Source organism: Belonocnema kinseyi, chromosome 10, assembly GCF_010883055.1.
Source record: "Belonocnema kinseyi isolate 2016_QV_RU_SX_M_011 chromosome 10, B_treatae_v1, whole genome shotgun sequence".
In the NCBI taxonomy this organism is placed as follows: Eukaryota; Metazoa; Arthropoda; class Insecta; order Hymenoptera; family Cynipidae; genus Belonocnema; species Belonocnema kinseyi.
Genome location: NC_046666.1, coordinates 68,125,552 through 68,144,526, shown reverse-complemented (window position 1 = coordinate 68,144,526; position 18,975 = coordinate 68,125,552). Strand labels below are relative to the sequence as shown.

The window sequence follows — 18,975 nt, the reverse complement described above, 5'->3', positions numbered from 1 at the left end:
GATGTTTTCTCCAAAAGTATCAATTTTATCAAAAAATTATATACCAATGAAAATATGCATCTCCGGGAGTGGACCAACTTTTGTTTCAAACTTTTTCCTGTAGAATCAATTTCAAGAAATTTCACCTGAGTTTCCGGCGACTTCGAAGCCGCCTGGGAACACTTTTGCATCCAGGTAATTGCCTGGCAATGCGCAGGTGCTATTTCTAATGTCAGCCCCAATTTTCAACCTTATCCGAGTCACGTAAGTTAACTGCCAAAAATTCGCACCTTTGACAGGTCGCCACAGGTAAACGCATCCACTCACACCTGCCAGGCACCCATTTTTACGCTCCTCATCATCAGACGAACATCTCATGTTCGACCCAAAGTGTCGCCTTGAGATAACATCTCTCTCGCTCTCAGTAGAGCGCTCTCTTTGTCCCTCTCAGTAGGAGGATAGGAACGCCTGTAGTGCGAGGGCGCCTCGACTCAGGTTAGTTACCGCGCCTCAGGTGCATCCCCTTTTTTTGTGACAACTCATTGTAATAAAAGCTAATTAACCATTATAGGGCTTAGGATCCCTTTTTACTAAACTTACAAATATTGACTGAGTATCATTAAGCCTAGCTACTGGAATAATAAACCCTCACTAGGTCAGTAGGGCTAGTTCCATAAGGTCATTGACCATTTTAAACAGGTGTATTGTTTTATTAAAGAAGAGATTCCTTCGAATGCTAGAAAACGAGTTCTAATACTCAGAATTTCAGATTGTGTTTTAAAGAATAAAGGAATAGCTTAAATAGCTTCTTATTTTTGAATTTTAGAATATAAGATTATTAGAATTATATCGAGTCCTCAATAAAAAGGTTGGAAACTTACGACGTCGTTGTAGGATTGTTTTTTTTAGGGAAATTACCCTTCTTTACCAAAGAGAATAAAATTTCTTAGTCAGGGCCAATAAAAGATTTTGTATTTTAGAATAGGGATTTTGAATAAATCGATATTTTACTTAAAATCTCCTGCCTTTACTCCGTGCAACCCTCTCATTACAAATTTATTTTACAAATAAAAATCATCCGGGGGGATTCTCCCTCTTTTAGATAGCCTTAGGGTGAACTTAGAGCACTCACCCCTTTGCATGCTATAATTGCATAAATCCATAAGGTTACAATATATATTTTTTTTTTTTTTTATAATTCTGTAATCCAATTCAAAATTACACATAATTAGTTCGGAAAATTTCCTGTTCCAACTTAAAATTAAATTAAATATACAAACTTCAGTATACTTCTTTTTTAAATCAAGATTTAACACATAATTATAACTATTTTATGAAATATGCCGTCCAGGTCAAAATTATCATTATTCACGAAAATTCAGAAATATAATTTTTTTCCAAAAAATTCCCTTTTCAAAATCAGGATTACGGATATCTATTCCAGAATCGCCTGTTCCATATCATAATTACATTTTTTATATTTTCAAGATTCACGGCCCAAAATGGTCGATTTTTCACGAAAATAGGGTAATAATACGGGAATAAATTCTTTTGATTAAAATTAATGTAGTTTCCATATTTCTAGAATTTTAAGTGGAAATACGTTCGATTATCAACAAAATAGTTACATTTTCAAGTAAAAAAAAATCATTTTCTACAAAACATTTGACTTTAAAAAACGAAATGGTGAATTTTCAACCAAAAAGTTAACTTTCAACTATGAAAGATGAATATTTGACCAAATAATAGAATTTTCAACCACATAATTTGAATTTTCAACCTACAAAGACTTCTTGGGGCTGGCGAAAACCTCTTAATATAATTTTTATTAACAAAACAAACATTATTTTTGCATATATTCTAACACATGTGGAAGAAAAAATTGCAATACATTTTTGGACCGTCCTAGTTTCCAGCCTGATTAAACTTTTTAAAAAATCAATTCAAAATATACCTTTGAATCAGTTGAATTTGGCGCTCTCAAAACTGAAGTTGATCATTTCTATAAATATTTTTACTTTGAAACTTCCGTCGCGAAACTCTTTTAATGCTGGAGTCAAGATGAACGCAATATCCTCTGACAGATTATCGGAAGTTGGAAAGGGAACGCATTAAATTTACAAAGCGATTCGGAATTTCCATTTATTTGTCTTCTCATCTCGAAAATACTAAAAGCTGTCAAAGTCGAAACGAGTTGAATGCCCTGAGATCGGAGGATAGACAGAAGTTGTTTATTCCAGCAGAGAATGAAAGGGAAATGCGGGAAATAAAGAACGGATCGTCAGTACGAGGATGAAGGAAGCCAAAGCAGAATGGGATAAGAAACTTGGGCGGTCAGACGATTGACCCAAAGTTAGTTCAATGTGTTGGCGGTAGATAAAACTTTCAGTATACAGTTACTTCTTTTGATAAGTTTTGGCCAATCGATTTAACTTTTAAGATCTGCTCTCTTAACTTTTCCAACTGTGAAATCAAAATCTTTCTATAAGAAGGATCAAGCGCGGTGTCTTAAGTGTTACTACTATATATTCAATTCATCTACCTCACAGTCCTATGGGATAAAATATACTCTTGGTGACGCTCATAGGAAAGAATTTTAAAAACAAAGAAAAAAATCCATTGAATTCCATCAAGTAAGAATGAATTCAGAGGAATTTAAGGTAAAACAGACGTATTTAAAGAAATTCATAAAAATTCAAAGTGAATTGCAAAAAATAAAATGAATTAGAAACAATTTTAAAATATGAAAAAACTTTTTAATTCAGTAACCATGAAATTAGCTTAGAAAAGTTCAAAACAAATTAATTGAATTTAGAAGAATTCAAGTAAACTAAAAAAAATTAAGAGAATTCCAAAAAAATTTCAAATCTTTGAAACTCTATCAATTTTTAACGCCATAAGTGACCAATGACTACAACCAAATTTAAGTTAAATTCAACAAAATTTAAATGAATTGGAACACTCTTAGGAATGGAAAAAAATCGATTGATTACAAAAAATGTTGAGTGAATTTAGAGATATTTAAATATATGAAAAAATTAATTAAATTGAGAAAATTGAGTGATGAAGATGAATTCAAAGGAATTCAAAATAATTTGGAATAAATTAATAGGAATTCAGGGCGAATTCCAAATGAGTTGCAAACAATATTTCAAAATCTCTTAAAATTTTTTAAAACGTACGAAATCCCTTATGACCTCGTGAAAAAATCTTTGAAATCCATTAAAATATTGAAATCCCATAAGATTCTTAAAACCCCTGAAAATGCTTTAAAACGGCCTTAGAATCTTTAGAGATTTTATCAAATATTTCAGTATTTGTAGTACCATCAAATAATTGAAATGAATGAAAAATATCTGGGAATCTTTTAAAATGTCCTAAAATATTTCGAATCTTTTGATGTCTTTTAAAAGCCCTTAAAACATTTTGAAGTCTTTGGAAATGCCTGGAAATATTTTACAATACCCTCAAATATTTAAAATCCTTTTCAATCCCATTAAATTACTGAAATCAATAAAAAATTCTTTGAACATTTTATAAATTGATCATCTGGATAAATTCAATCAAAACTTTTTTTTTAATTTTTAAACCCATGGAATTAGGTAGAATAGAGTAAATTTAGAAGAATTCAAGTTAATACAAAAACTTCAAGAGAATTAATCAAATTCAAGAGAATTCCGCAGAATTTTTAGATAAATTAATGAGAATTAAGTTCGAACTCCAAATCTCTTCAAATCTTTAAACCCCCACAAAACACCTTACTCCTCGTGAACAAATTCTTTGAAATCTACTAACATATTATAAAGTCTTCTGAAATTATACCATGATATTTTCCGAAATTATGGAAAATATTTTTAAATATATTGCGAGTTTTAAAATCCCTTAAAATAATTGAAATCTACGGAAGTCTTATAAAATAACGTGAAATCTTTTTAAATACTTTTTTAAATTTAAATATAAATACTTTTTTTAAATCTTTTTAAATCTTAATAAATATAATAAGTACTTGAAAACCTCGCACGTTCTATAAAATTATTACAGATCTTCCGAAAAGTAATGAAATTAATCTATTACAAAAAAATCCGAAATCTTTAAAAATAGATTGGAATATTTCAAGTAATGCATGACTATTTAAAAATAGGTTTAGACCTCAAATTAATAGTGATTAACACATCATTTAATAAACTACGCTACCATTGCTACTATTGCATTTTCAACAAAATAGTTAAAATTTAAATTAAAAAAAATTGTCTACCCAAAGAGATGAAATTTCATCACAAAAAGACGAATTTACAAAGAAAAATTCATTTTTGCGCAAAAGTGATGACTTTAATAAAATAGTTAAATTTTTCAAAATTAATTAGATTCTTTTAAATAATTTTCTACCCGAAGAGACGATTTTTTTAGAAAATATATTAATTTTCTACCAAATAGTTTAATTTTTAACAGGACGAAATGTCCACACAAAAATGGGATGCGCGGAATTGAATTGAATTGAATGCTCAATTGAATGCTAACTCACAATTGACTGTTTAGATTCGGAGTGGACCTTTGTCTGGGAAGTTAGGTCCACGGTCAGCTCAAAAACCGGCCCTCACTCTAGGGTTCATTGTAGTTAAATTTTATGAAAAAAATTCTGATAAAAAGATTAACTTTGAACAAGGTAAAACGCATTTTCAAACAAAATTATTAAATTCTCAATCAAAAAATGAATTTACGCTCAAGAAAATTCATGCTCTATCAGAAAAAAAGGAATTTCAACATTATCTAATATACAAGATAAATGTTTAACCAAACATGGAAGAGTTTAATTTCCAAAAAAAGTTGTTAAATTTTCAATAAAAAAAAGCATTTTTGACGAAGAAGATTAATATTCCACGAATTTTTTCAAAGACAATTGAACTTTTACCAAAAAAGTTACTTTCGCAACCAAGAAGGATATCCTTTTCACCATAAAATATGAGTTTTTAAATCCAAAAGGATGAATTTTTAACAGCATAATTGAGTTTTCGACCAAAAATTACCACTTTAACGAAATAGATCAATTTTCAACGATTTACTAGATTTTTAACAAAATAGTTGAATTTCTAACCAAATAGTTAAAGTTTTAACATACGAAGATGCACTTTCAATCAAATATTCGAATTTTCAAACAAAAAAGATGAAAATTCAATTAAGAGGTAACATCACTCTAGGATTTTGGTAAAATCGATTTTTTTCTTTTAGCTTAAACAATACTTAAGGATCATAAACGTGTTTTTCTCAAAAACACTTTTTTCAAACTGGGAGGACGTATTACTTGAACACTGTCGCGTCTATCGATTTGAAATTTTTAAAGTAGCTTCACAATTAAATTCTCTATCGAGTACGTAGCAATTTTTTTATTTAATGTAAACTTTTTTTTATAAACAATTTACTGATTTTTTTGTCAAAAAATCGATACATTTTTTCAAAAGTGCAATATTCAGGGTGGCGGTTTTAATCGACGAACTAAATTCCCGATCATTTTCCGGTTTTTTCCCGGATCGCAACATTTTTTCACAGTCAATGAAATTTAAAAAATGGAACACTAAAGCTAAAAAAATTTACACTTGATATAATAAAAACTAAGCTGCAAATTAAAGCACTCAAAGTAGAACTATTAAATTTTGAACTTTTAAAATTTAAATTTAAAAGTTTATAATTAAAAAATGTTGTATTCAAATGCTCAATAATTTACGCGTATAAAATTGAAGTTACTAACATTTTTCAATATAAAAAAATATAAATCCACGTTATCATTTTCAATGCTCTAAATTTAAAAATCAATCAATGAACTTTAAAATTTTCAAAATTATATAATTTTAAGAAATCTTAAGCTAGAAACATCAAATATTGAAAAATTGAAACATTTTTAACTGAACACTTCTTAAATTAGAAATTCAATTATTTTCTCTTTAAATAGTTTAAACAGGTTTAAATATCGTTGGAAAGCTTCAAAATTTTATTTCAAAATCTGGAGAATTCTAGAAGTTGTTTTAAATTTGTTTTAAATTTAAAATTATTTTGGAAATTTGTTCACAATTTCTAAATAACTGTCAAAATGAATTAAATTTTTTCTACAATTTCCAGAAAATCCTGCAAATTTAAAAAAAATTCTTTACAATTTGGATGTATAAATAACAATTGAAAATTTATTATTTGTAGGCGAAATTTGAGTAATTTTAAGAGATATGCAGAAGTTTTTAAAAGATTCAAACTTAATTTAAAACTTGAAATGATAGGCTAATATAAAACAAAATATATATTTTCGCAGATTTTAAACAAAAAAAATTAGATTCTTTTCAAGAATTGTGAAAGGCTTCAAAAGAATGAAAACATTTTCATAAGATTCCTATGAAAATTATAAATTATTTTTCATTTTTAAAAATTATTTTAAGAGAATATTTAAACAGTTTTTCAAAGATTTAAACAAAACTTTCAAAAAAGATTGTAGAAGATTTTAAGAAAACTTTATATAATTAGCATGATAATTTTTAATCTTTTTAAAATTCCTAAATATCTCTTAAAATTGCTCAAATTTTTTCTACAAATGTTCATTTGTAAATTATACATCAAAATTTAAAAATCTCACTTACAAATTAAGCATTTTTTGAAATTTTAACGATTCCAGGTTTTCTATATCATACGTTCACATTTGTATAATGACTAAGACTTTCAAATTAAAACCGTTTAAGTTTTAACGTTCAAATCTGAAAATTCTTAAATTTTGAACTGCTTTGAAATCATTTTGTCAAATCGGTTTTGTTCACTTTTTATTACTTAAAGTACAGATAAACTTTAAAAAATTTATTTATTAAATAAAAATATTTTTTATCCAAAATTATCAACATCGAAGGCCAGATTTTTCTTCCACAAATTTGTAAAATTCCCGTTAAAAAAATGCACTGTCATTTCCCGGTTTCTCACGGTCTCAAAAATTTCCCAGTCATCCCGGTCATTTTCCGGTCCGATCCAGCGGCCACCCTGAATATTTCAACAGAATTCGATTTAGAAAGAAACCCTACGCAGGTCCATAGCGAATAGTATATAGATTTTTGTTTTTTTGTTTTTCATTCCCGGTCTTTTACTTTTTGAAAAAAACGTCCTCCCGTGAAGGTATTTAAAAAAAATACGATCTTCAAGATGGGCTCAGTTTCCGCCATTTTTTATAAAAATAATAATAAGTTGTTTTTCATACTTCAGTATGTGTTAAATAAACACTCTAAAAAGAAATCCTATTTCTGTTTTTATACTCTGAAAATAAATCGTCAAAGATAGGCTTTTTTTGTCGCTGAAGTGGTGTTACCCCTTAAATATTTAAATTTTAAAGACAAAAAAAAACACCTTTTTTAGAAGATAGTTGAATTTTTATCAAAAAAGTTCGTTTTAAGCCAAGAAATATGACTTTTCTATCAAGAAATATGCATTTTCAACAACAACAAAAAAGGTTTAAAGCTAAAGTCGATTTTTTTTAAATAGTAGAGCTTTATATCGAATAAGATGAATTTTCAACAAGATAATTGAATTCTTCACCAAAACGTTGAACTTTCAACAAACAATATTCAAATAACAATATAGGATGAAATTTCCACAAAAAAATGGAATAGTTAAATTTTCAGATAAAAACTCTGCTAAAAAATTACTTTGAATAAAAACAAAAAGCATTTTCAACTAAAACTATTAAATTTTCGACCAAAAAATGAATTTTTGACCAAGAATATTAATGTTCTGTCAAAAAAGAAGAATTTCGAATTTATCCAATATACATGAGAAATTTTTAACCAAACATGGAATAGTTCAATTTTAAGATGAAAAAAATTGTACAAAAAAAATTAATTTTCAACAAAGTTGTTAAATTTCCAACTTTGTACAAAGTAGTTCAACTTTAAGTCAAATAATCAACTTTTAACCAAAAAAGATGAATTTTCAACGAAGCATATTTGATATTTCAATCAAACAATTGCTTTTTTAACCAGAAAGAATAAATTTTGAAGGAAGAAGAATAAATTTTTACCAAGAAAGACAAATTTTCAGAACAAGACATGCATTTTCTACCAAAATCTTGAACTGTCAACTAAAAAATATAAATTTTCAACCATATAGTTAAAGTTTTAACTGAAAAACGTGAAATCTTAACCAAAAATGAAATATTTCAAATGTCAATTTGGAAAATTTACTTTCAACCAAACATGAAACTAATTTTCATCAAAATAGTTAAATTTTCAACCAGAGATGAATCCTCAACTAAAAAAATTATTTTTTAAATAAAGTATTTGGTTGAAAGTTTCATAAAATAGACGACTTTTTAACCATACAGTTGCATTTTCAACAAAATGATTCAATTTTAAACCAAATGATAGCCTTTTTAACTAAACGAGATAAATTCCGAATCGAAAATATACTGATAGCACTTTCAATACAAAAAAAACTTTTACTCAGAAATATAGATGGATTTTCCTATTGGGTTCATATTCTAAATGTGATCGAAGTTTTTGACGTTATTTCCGTTCATAGAAAGTACCACCAAGTCACTTTTTCTTTGAAGACTACATCAGTGCATCTGTCAACAGTTAGAATCTGAGTCAGGATAAATCCTCTTTAAAATATATAACAGCTTCTGTCCCTCGCAATTTGGAAATTAAATATTAAGAGCAGTTTCCTAATTTATAAGCCGAATTCAAAAAAACTTCCGGCACTTGAGACGCACTTAAGAATAAAGCTGTCACAAACCTCGACATTTTGAGTTCGTTGAAGCACAACAGCTGGGAAAGTATTGTTTCCCGATATTCCGGGACATAGAATATATTACTCTTGATGACATTGCTGGAGCTCTGAACACCTTTGTCATCACTTTTGTCCATTGCTAATATTGTATGGAGTAACTCCTGTAACAGAGATAATATATTCAAATTATCTTTCACTAATTTTCAGGGCTGCCACAGACTGATGCACTTGAAAAAAAGTGTAAAAAGTCACGAATTTAAGCTAAAAAATTTCAAAAAGGGATTACTGTTCACATGAAAGGAGGCGTATTATGTCCTTCGACACTTAAATGGTGTATTTATATATCGATTATTTACAAAATAAGCTATAAACCCATAAAATTATAAATTTAACTAATTTTATTTCAAAATTGTAGACTTCACAGCCTAAAATGATCTATTTTTAATCAAATTCATGTAGGTAACATATTTCATTCAATATGAAACGCTTTAAATTCCTGTGACACATCAAACAAACATTTTTAATGTAAAGAGGAATTTTCCACCATAAAGACTCATTTTTTGCAACAACAACAAATATGATTTTTCGACAAATTACATAAATCCTCAAAGAAATAGTTGAGTGTTCTACTAATAAAGATAATTTTTCAACCAAACATGGAATAGTCAAATTTCCAGTTACATCCATTAAAATGAGAAAATTTTTTAAAAAATAATTATGTTTTCAAACAAAGGGATGAATTTGCAACTGAAATTATGAATCTTCAACGAAAACATTTAATTTAAAGGAATAGTTGAATCCTCAACGAAAAATGATGAGTAATTATCAAACAAACAGTGGCATTTTCGACCCAAAAAAAAACAATATTTTCACCAGAAAATAAATAAATTCTTAAAAACAAAATTAATTTTCAAAGAAGACAGGTAAACTTTCCACTAAATAGCTGCATTTTCAACCAAAAATATTAATTTTCTACAAAAAGGAATTAATTTCTAACAAAAAGTTGATTTTTCAATCTGAATAGTTCAATTTTTTCCAAAATTATACTTTAATACCGAAAATATCAATCTTTAACAAAAAAAAATTATTTTCAAGTAAGAAAGATGAATTATTAATCTAATAGATCAATTTTGAACCAAAAAGTTGCATTTAGAATTAAATATACTGAATTAGCGAGACGAATTTTGAACCAAAAGATACGAATGTTCAATAGATCACGTAAATTTTCAACCAAGAATAGGTAAATTTTCAACAAAAAAAATTGATTTTTAGCGAAAAAAGAAACAAATTTCCAACAAAATGATTTAAGTTTCAACAAAAGAGATGCATTTTTAACTAAAATTATGAATTTTTAAACAAACAAATATTATTTTTTTATCAAAATAGTTGAATCCTCAACGAGAACGATTATTAATTGACATCCAAACAGTTGCAGTTTCATCCCAAAAAAATGTAATTTTTAACAGAAAAGAGATCAATTTTAAACAAAAAAAGTTCATTTTTGACTGAGAAAGTAAAATTTGCAACGAGAGTTGAATGTTCAACCAAAAAAGATTCATTTTCTACCAAAATAAATAAATTTTCATTAAAATAGTTCAGTTTATAGGCTAAAAATCGAATGTTCTAGAAAAATTTGACTTTTAATCCTGAAAAAATCCATTTTTAACAAAAAAAAACTTAATTTTTAACCAAAAAGATGTATTATCAACCAAATAACTGAATTTGCAACAAAACCATTGTCTTTATAACCAAATAGTGGAACTTTAAAGCAAAAGAGTACAATTTTTCACAAATAAGTTGAACTTTAAACCATATAGGTCAATAGTCAATCAAATGATCGAAATTTCGAGAGAGAAAAAACATTAAACTGTAAGAAAAAAAAGTTACATTCTCAACCAAGTAGTTGAATTTCCGATCAAATGCTTAAATATTCAATAAAATAATTAAATGTGTTCAAACCAAATAATAAGAGTTTGATTTTCTTATTGGGTTCTATAAATTCAGTTGATATTTAAGCAAAAACAAGAAAAAGGGAAGTTTTTTGAAAATAGGAGGAAAGACAGGAATTCTTTTAAAAAGGGGGAAAAGAAGGGAAAGGAGTATGAAGGCTGATATTGAATAACATTTTATACCACAGATTACTATCGATTTCATACATAAATAAATGATATTGTCTTTTTTTTAACATAAAATTTTATCATAAATAATTTTATCATAATTTTAACATAAAATTTTAACATAAAAAACTAGAATGGTATTTTCCTTTAAAAAAATGACTATAGTGACTTTTTCTTTGAAAAATGACTAAGAAGTGGCTAGGAAAGAGTAATTAATTTTGTACAAAAGCAACTAAATTTTACTGTTCTTCACCTGGTAAGCCTTCAAAGCGAGATGCAATCTTCGAGACCAAAAGTGGGTCTTTTTCTTCTCCACTGACAACATTTCGTAATATTGCTCCATTTGTCTCTGCACGACATGAAATATCTCTGTTGATATTGTCTCACTGAAAAATTAATGTCAGCTCAAATTCATAGTAGAAGTTTCGTGGTTATTATCCCGATTCGAAAGTAAATTGTTACGGTTAATTATAAACAATAGATTTTTTATAGGGGCCATCCATAAATTTAGTAACATATTTTTTGCCATTTTTACCCCTCACCCCCCATGTACCAAGTAGTAAGAAAAGTGCCCCCCCCCCCCTTCAACGAAATTTTTTCATATATTTTCAGCCATATCTTATTAAATACAATTTAGTTACTTACTACCTGAGACACCCGAATTGCCAAAAAGCTAAACTTGACCTAAACAATTTAAAGAACGATTGCAATGATAATAAACGCTAATAAAATTTAATATAAAACGAGATTATAGAAGTTTAAAAAACATTTTATCAAGTCCCTCAAGTTTATATTTTTAACAATAATTTAAAAGATAGTAACTCTTTAGTAAAGGTTTTAGATATTTTTAAATATTTTTAAACGACGTATTTAGTAAATTGTGCAAAGCACGATAAACTTGAGAAATATTGAATGGTTTGTGGCGTAGCAGCAATTTTAAAAAATGTGAAAAATTTGGATTTATGGATATTTTTTCAAAACACCCGAAAATTGAAATCCTTCAAGATATGATAAAATATGTCGAATTCCTTTAAACCTTTTGAAAGCGATCGACCTTTTTTGAATCTCTTTGAAAATTCATTGAAATCTTTTTAAATACCTTACAATTTTTTAAATCCTTTGAAAATTGTTGAAAATTATAAAAATGTTTTAATATATCCTACAATCTTTCAAATTCTTTAAACTCTAACAAGTCTTTTAAATTTTTGAAAATACCTTTGAATATTGAAAATTAAATAATAAATAATAAATTAAGATATTCCATGAAATATTTAAATTCCTATTAAAGTCTAAGATTCTGAAAAACTAACTTAAATATCTTATTGAGGGCTTTTAATATCCCTTAGAACTACTCAAGTTTTCAAAAATCTTATAAAATCTCTCAAAATTCTTTGTAATACCCTTTAGAATTTCTGAAAGTGTCCGAAAACCTCATAAAGTCCTACCAGATAACCAAATCTTCCGAAATTCTTTAGTACTGAACGAAAATTATTGAAATTTTTTTAAATACCGTAAAATCCTTTCAAATCTCTTGAAATCTCTTTAAATTCTTGCAATGTATTCAAATTCCATTTAATCTTCATAAATATCTAGGAAATCATTTGAAATCCCTTAGAATCTTTTAAATTATTTTTTACCTTAAGCCCATAAACTTAAAAAATGATTTTGCGGACAGTAGTAGTATCAAAAATTATGATAAAAACTTTGTTATACTATAATTTTGGATACACGGATTTACTATTGGGTTTATTTTTTAAAAATAATACCTAAAAACGTCAATTTACCCCCCCCCCCTCCCTATATAACAGATCATAACATTTTTCCTAACCGCCTCCCCTCAAAAGCTATGACGTAATTTATGGATGGTGCCACAACTGAAAATTAATTCCGTCTTATATGATAAATTCACACTTGCACTTTATCATTCGAATTTGAAAGCTACCGCACAAAAGAAAATTGAGAGCCGTTGTTTGTTCCACAGACATAGAGCGACGAATTTTTTTGTCAAGTATCGTGAAAAAGCCCTGATGCGTAAAACGAGTTTGTGAACTATCGAAAACTCGCTCAGTATCGTGGGAATAATACGAATGAAACCTACCTCACGTATTTCACATGAAACTTGTAATGACGATTGAACTCCATGAAGAAACGCATTGCCCAGAGGTAGTAACTCGCATCCATGGGTGATCCTGCATTTGTGCTATTTATGCACGATCTGGCGTATCTCATCACAGAATTGTAAGCGCCTGAATAAATTTCAAATTAGAGCTCAAAAATGGCAAAAACAACCTACAGGGGTGGCCGTTTTAATCAAGTAAAGAAATTCCTGGTCATTTCCCGGTTTTTCCCCAGTTCGCAAACATTTTTCATGGTCAATGAAACAAAAAAAAATAAAACTCTAAGCTCTTTTTAGCTAGAAAATTTCTATTTGAGGCAAGAAAAACTGAGCTGCAAACCATTTTAAACAATTTTAAGCTAGAAACATTGAAAATGGAGCGATAACATTTTTTTATAAACTGAACACTTCTTATTAAATTATATTTTAAATTAGTTTCATTTTAAATAGTTTAAAAATCCTTTAAAAAACCTCCAAATTTCATTTCAACCTCTTGAAAAATCTACATGTTTAAGATTTTTTCAAATTTTAAATCATCTTTGAAATTTTTTCAGTACTTCTAAACATTTTTTGTAATTATTTGAAGTTTTCCCAAAATATTTCGTATTTTTTGTTTAAATCATGCAAAACTAAAAATATTCTAGATTCATTTTTGACCATTTTGGAAATATTTTTAAATATTCTCCGAATCTGACCAAAGAAACTTCCACATTTTTTGTTCAAAATCTGAAAAAATTAAAAAACGATATTTTGTTTTAAATTTGGCCAACCTAGGCTGTTTCAACCGAAAGTTCGATATGAATAGTCGGATTTTGTCAATACACGTAGAAACTTTGTTGAAATGATTCAAAATCATTTTAAATTTTACATTAATCTTGAATCTTTTTAGAACTTCGAATAATAAGCAATGGATCTTTTTCTCAATTAAAGCAATTTTAAGCTAGAAACATTAAAAATGGAGCGATAAAATTTTTTATAGGCTGAAAACTTCTTATTAAATTATATGTTAAATTATTTTCATTTCAAATAGTTTTAAAATCCTTCAAAAGCCTCCACATTTTATTTCAAAGTCTTGAAAAATCTACATGTTTCAGATTTTTTCAAATTTTAAATCATCTTTGAAATTTCTTCAGTACTTCTAAACATTTTTTGAATTATCTGAATTTTTCCCAGAATCTTTCTTACATTTTTTTGTAAATCATGCAAAATTAAAAATATTCTAGATTCATCTTTGACAATTTTGGAAATATTCTTCTAAAATTAATTCTTCAAAATAAAAATAAATAATTTTCAATTTCCTTGGGAATCTTACAAAAGAAACTACCAAATTTTTTGTTCAAAATCTGAAAAAATGAAAAATCAATATTCTGCTTTAAATTAGGCCAACCTGGGCTGTTTGCACCGAAAGTTCAATATGAATAGTCGGATTAAATTTTACATTAATTTTGAATCTTTTCAAAACTTCGAAATATCTCCTCAACTTAGTCGATTTTTTCTAAGAATAATAAGTATTCAATATTTATTTATACAACAAAATTCAACAATTTTACTTACAAATTAAAATATGTAAAATATGACAATTAAAATTGGAACGTTCAAAGTTTACTTTTATTTTTTAGTTTTGAATATTTGTTTTATAATCACTGATTTTAAATGAACAACAAAATATTTTTGAATATTAAGCAATGGATCTTTTTCTTAATTAAAAAATTTCAAATTCTCAAATTTTAGACTGAAACAATATCTAAAATTTAATAAATTTGAATATAATCATTAAGTAATAATAATAATAATAAGTTCATAAATACAAATTAATTAATAATTAATCAATAATAATGATGAATATATTATTTTTAATTTATTTAAAAATTGAAAATAGTTTATAAAGTTTCAATCGGGCGTTCACATTTATTGCACTACTAAGACTTTCCAATTGAAACGCTTAATTTTTAACGTTAGATCTGGAAATTCTTTACTTTTTAACTGATTCCAAATCCTCTTGTAAAATCAATTTGATTATTATTCCCTTATTAATCATTGGTAGCAAAACTGCATGAATAAGACTTTTAGTGACTGTTTTCAGTTTGTTTATCAATTAATAACGATTACGAATTGTTTGCACCATCAATTTTGTCCATCAAAATTCCCAAACAAATAATTTTAGGCCACTATAAAATTTATTTTGGATTTTTGTAAACAGTATTGATAAAAGAGAAAATACAAATTGGAAATAATTACTTAATTGCGGAAAATAATTCTGTTCATAACGTATTGCTACTTCACTGTAATCTGTTAACTTTTTGATACTTTTAGAGATGAGAAACATGAAATTATGGACAAAAACTTGGAATATCTTAATTTACGACGTGATTTTAGGTTTTATTTTTCAAGATTTCAAAATACATCGAAAAAGAATCTGGAGATTTTTAAGACAATTTAAAACAAAATTAGAATTTTTGAAGATTTCGAAAATACACTATAGATGCTTTTTCAGAATTTTGAAAGGTTTTAAGAGAATAATAAAATTTTCTTAAGATTCGTGAGAAAAATTTAAATTATTTGTTATTTTGAAAAATTAATTCTAAGAGGAAATTGAAACAGGTTTCAAAGCATTTGCTCAAATTTGGAAAAATAATGTAGACGATTTTAAAGAACAATTGTGCACTTCTACAAGATTACACAATTTTATAAAAGATTCTCAAGTTTGGAAAAATAATGTAGACGATTTTAAAGAAAAATTGTGCACTTCTACAAGATTACACACTTTTAGAAAAGATTCCCAAATTTTGAAAAATAATGTAGACGATTTTAAAGAAAAATTGTGCACTTCTGCAAGATTACACAATTTTAGAAAAGATGCCAGTAAGTTTGAAAGATATTTAGAAATTTGTAAACGATTCAGAAATAATTTAGAATTCGTAAAGATTTCAAATGTTTGGTTCAAATGTAGATTTTTGAAGATTTTGAAAAAGAGAAGCTTTTCATAAAGTTTGAAAGGTTTTAAGGAAACAAAAAAATTTCTTTATATTCTTAGGAAAATTTCGAATGGTTTTTTATTTTGAAAATGAATTTTACGAAAATATTTACAAAGTTTATAAAACATTTCAAAAGATTTCTAAAGTTTTCAAAAAAGAATCTGGAAGTTTTTAAGGCAATTAATTTTTTTTTTTAATCTGAGAAAAAGTACGAATAATTTTTGAAAATATTTATAAATCTGGAAAAAAAATTTAATTTAAAAATATTAAAACCCGAACCAACCCGTTAGTTAAATATAAAAATTCTGGTAACTTTAGGTAAGTTTAGCCGTAATTTATGGCATCATACCATAAATTACACCAAATTTCCGGTAATTAAAAAAAAAATTAATTTAACTTTAGACCCGAAACCCCGCTGACCTGTAAGACTTTAGGAAAATTTTTTTTAAGTTTTCAAAATTTTGTATTCATTAAAAAAAACGGTCCATTTAAAAGATATTTAGAAACTTCAGAAGTTTTATACAGATTGAAAATATTTTTAAACTCGACAATATTTCCAAAAATTGATAAGATATTGTTAAAAAAGAACCCGGAAGATTTTAAGGCCATTTTCCAGAATTTTACATCAATTTTATAAAAAGTTCGAGTGAATTAAAAAGATGTTCAGGAATTTTAGAAGTTTTAAAACAGATAAAAACTATATTAAACTTCAAAGAATTTCCGAAAATTGATCAAATCTTGTCAAGAAAGAATCTGAAAGATTTTAAGACAATTTGGCAGAATTTTGCAGGATATTTTATTAGTTTTAGGAAAAATACGAGACATTTTAAAAGATATAGAGGAGTTTTATAAGCTTTACAAAGATCAAAAATATTGTTAAACTCAAAAAGTCTGGCGAAAAGTTATAAAATATTGTGAAAAAAGAATTTCGAAGATTTTAAGGCAATTTTTCAGAATTTTTTATTAATTTATTAAATATTGTTAAACTTCTTAGAAACTTCTAAGAGTCCTCAATATATTTTAAACTTACTCGAATTTTTTCTAATAATTCGTGAAATCCTGTAAGATAAAAACAATTTACTTGCAAATTTTCTAGATTTTTTTCGATCTGAAATAATCAAAAATCTTTTTGAATTTTTTCAAGAATCATAGGAAAATTATATTTATATAACTTTAAAAACAAACTTTTAATAGTTATTTTCATGTTTTTAATTTTTTAAAATCATTGTTTAGTTTCAACAATCATTCTAAAAAAAAACAAACTTCCGTTCAAATGTAATTAGTTTTCTTTCCAATGGAAGATTTATACTTCCATTTATTCTCAAGAATTTTCATTTTCTCTGAACGCCAAGTAGAATGGGTTTTCGATATTAAACAAAAAAATCACCATTAAGAAACTCGACGCAAAATTCCTTCAGGAAGAGTCTCACACTGTAAGCGGAAATGCGTTCCCCTCCTGTATCCGCCATAGCTCTCTTATTTTTCGGTTTCCTCACCTTCGCCTGAAATCAATCGAGTGAAGAGAGCGTAAATGTTCTATCTTGGAAAAAAGTTAAAGTACCATTTTCTCTTGGAAAAAATTTATATTTTAAATTTATGTGAAATTATTTATGATATTAAACTAGAAATTGCAATCCTTCGCTTTTCTTCCTCACTTTTTTTCTTACAGCGCAAATAATTCTGTGAAGTAGTTTAGTCCCCTTATCTCTTACTACATAACGTTCGCGAAAGTACTTTACTTCTAAGATTTCCTCAAATCTCAAAATCCGCTCAGTATAAAGGAATATTGTTAAATTTATGAAATTGGCTGGGAGCTCTAAAATAAACTCGAACTCTTCAAAGGAATCCTTAAATCCTGAAAAATCTAAAAAGCACTCGATTCTTTTCACTCTCGCATCAAAATTCTACAAGAATTATTCTAAATTAATGCTGAATTTAAAACAACCAATGTAACTTCTTGATATTCCATTCTTAAGGGAAAGCTTGCCTCCTTTTGAACGGGATCAATATACTACTTTAACACTTTATCCCAACATTTTAAAGAAGACTACATTCTCTGCAACTTTTAACTCTCGCGAGAAAGTTTAATTGAAAACCACATTGTATCTCGCAGCCCTATTTGTCAGGTAAATCAACCTGACCCCTCACATTTTCTAGGAAAAAGGATGTGACCCACTTTCTAAACAACATCAAGCATTTTAAATTTAAATTCAGACTCGGAAAAAAACAGGATGGCCACTGTTTTTATAGTTTTCGTCTCCCTGCTTTTCTCTCGGGTTTTCCGGTACAAATTCTTGATTTCTCCCGGTGAAGACAAAAATCATACTCTTTTTGCGAAACCCACATTTTTTCACATATGCTCAATTGCGTCGATGAGCATCAGCAAAACTTTTCGCAAGAAATTTATTGACTTTGTATAACAGCAACTGCACGCGCGCATAGCACGCTTTCACGTTTTTGTTTCCGATCATTATAAATATAAACAATTACAAAATCCATTGTTTAACCAATTTTTTCATAATATAATTAAACCATTTTTTATACAATAACTAATAACTAATAATTTCGAATTGAACGTGTATGAAATAAAAAAAATATTGAAGGATAATGAATTGGAAACGTTATCAAATTAAACTACTTTAGATTAGGTAAAATTAAAAAAAAAACGCCATTATTTCGAATTGAATTAACAGGAACTGAACGTGTATCATTTATGAATGGAAGCGTTTCAATGCATATGATTTAAAATTAAATTTTTTTTTAACAAAGCTACCAAATAATAAAATTTTAGAATATAATTTTGAAAAGTCGACCATATAATTAGAAAGAAGTTAAATTGTATCATAAGTAGAAGTAGAAATGATTATAGACGCGAAAACAGGATACTTAAACGATTAGTTAAAGAAAGTAAAGATACAATTAGAGCAGAAGAAGAGTTAAGAATACAAAACGACTTTGAAGGAAGCAGGAAACTACTTTATAAAAAAATGAAAGGAAACAAAAGTTCAGAAATTGTCAACATGAGAAATAGTAGGGGGGAAAT

The 18,975-nt window shown here is 27.1% G+C and overlaps 1 protein-coding gene across 1 annotated transcript in view; it reads right to left on the bottom strand.

Annotated features, from left to right (window-relative positions):
* LOC117181567 (protein timeless homolog) overlaps positions 1-18,975 on the bottom strand; it is a 384,720-nt gene that overhangs the window by 349,677 nt on the left and 16,068 nt on the right. The window contains exons 9-12 of the mRNA XM_033374395.1: positions 17,320-17,434; positions 12,940-13,087; positions 11,095-11,227; positions 8,731-8,885 (exon numbers count right to left, since the gene is read on the bottom strand). Of these exons, the coding sequence (XP_033230286.1) occupies positions 8,731-8,885; positions 11,095-11,227; positions 12,940-13,087; positions 17,320-17,434 (551 nt within the window). The remainder of the gene's footprint in view (positions 1-8,730; positions 8,886-11,094; positions 11,228-12,939; positions 13,088-17,319; positions 17,435-18,975) is intronic.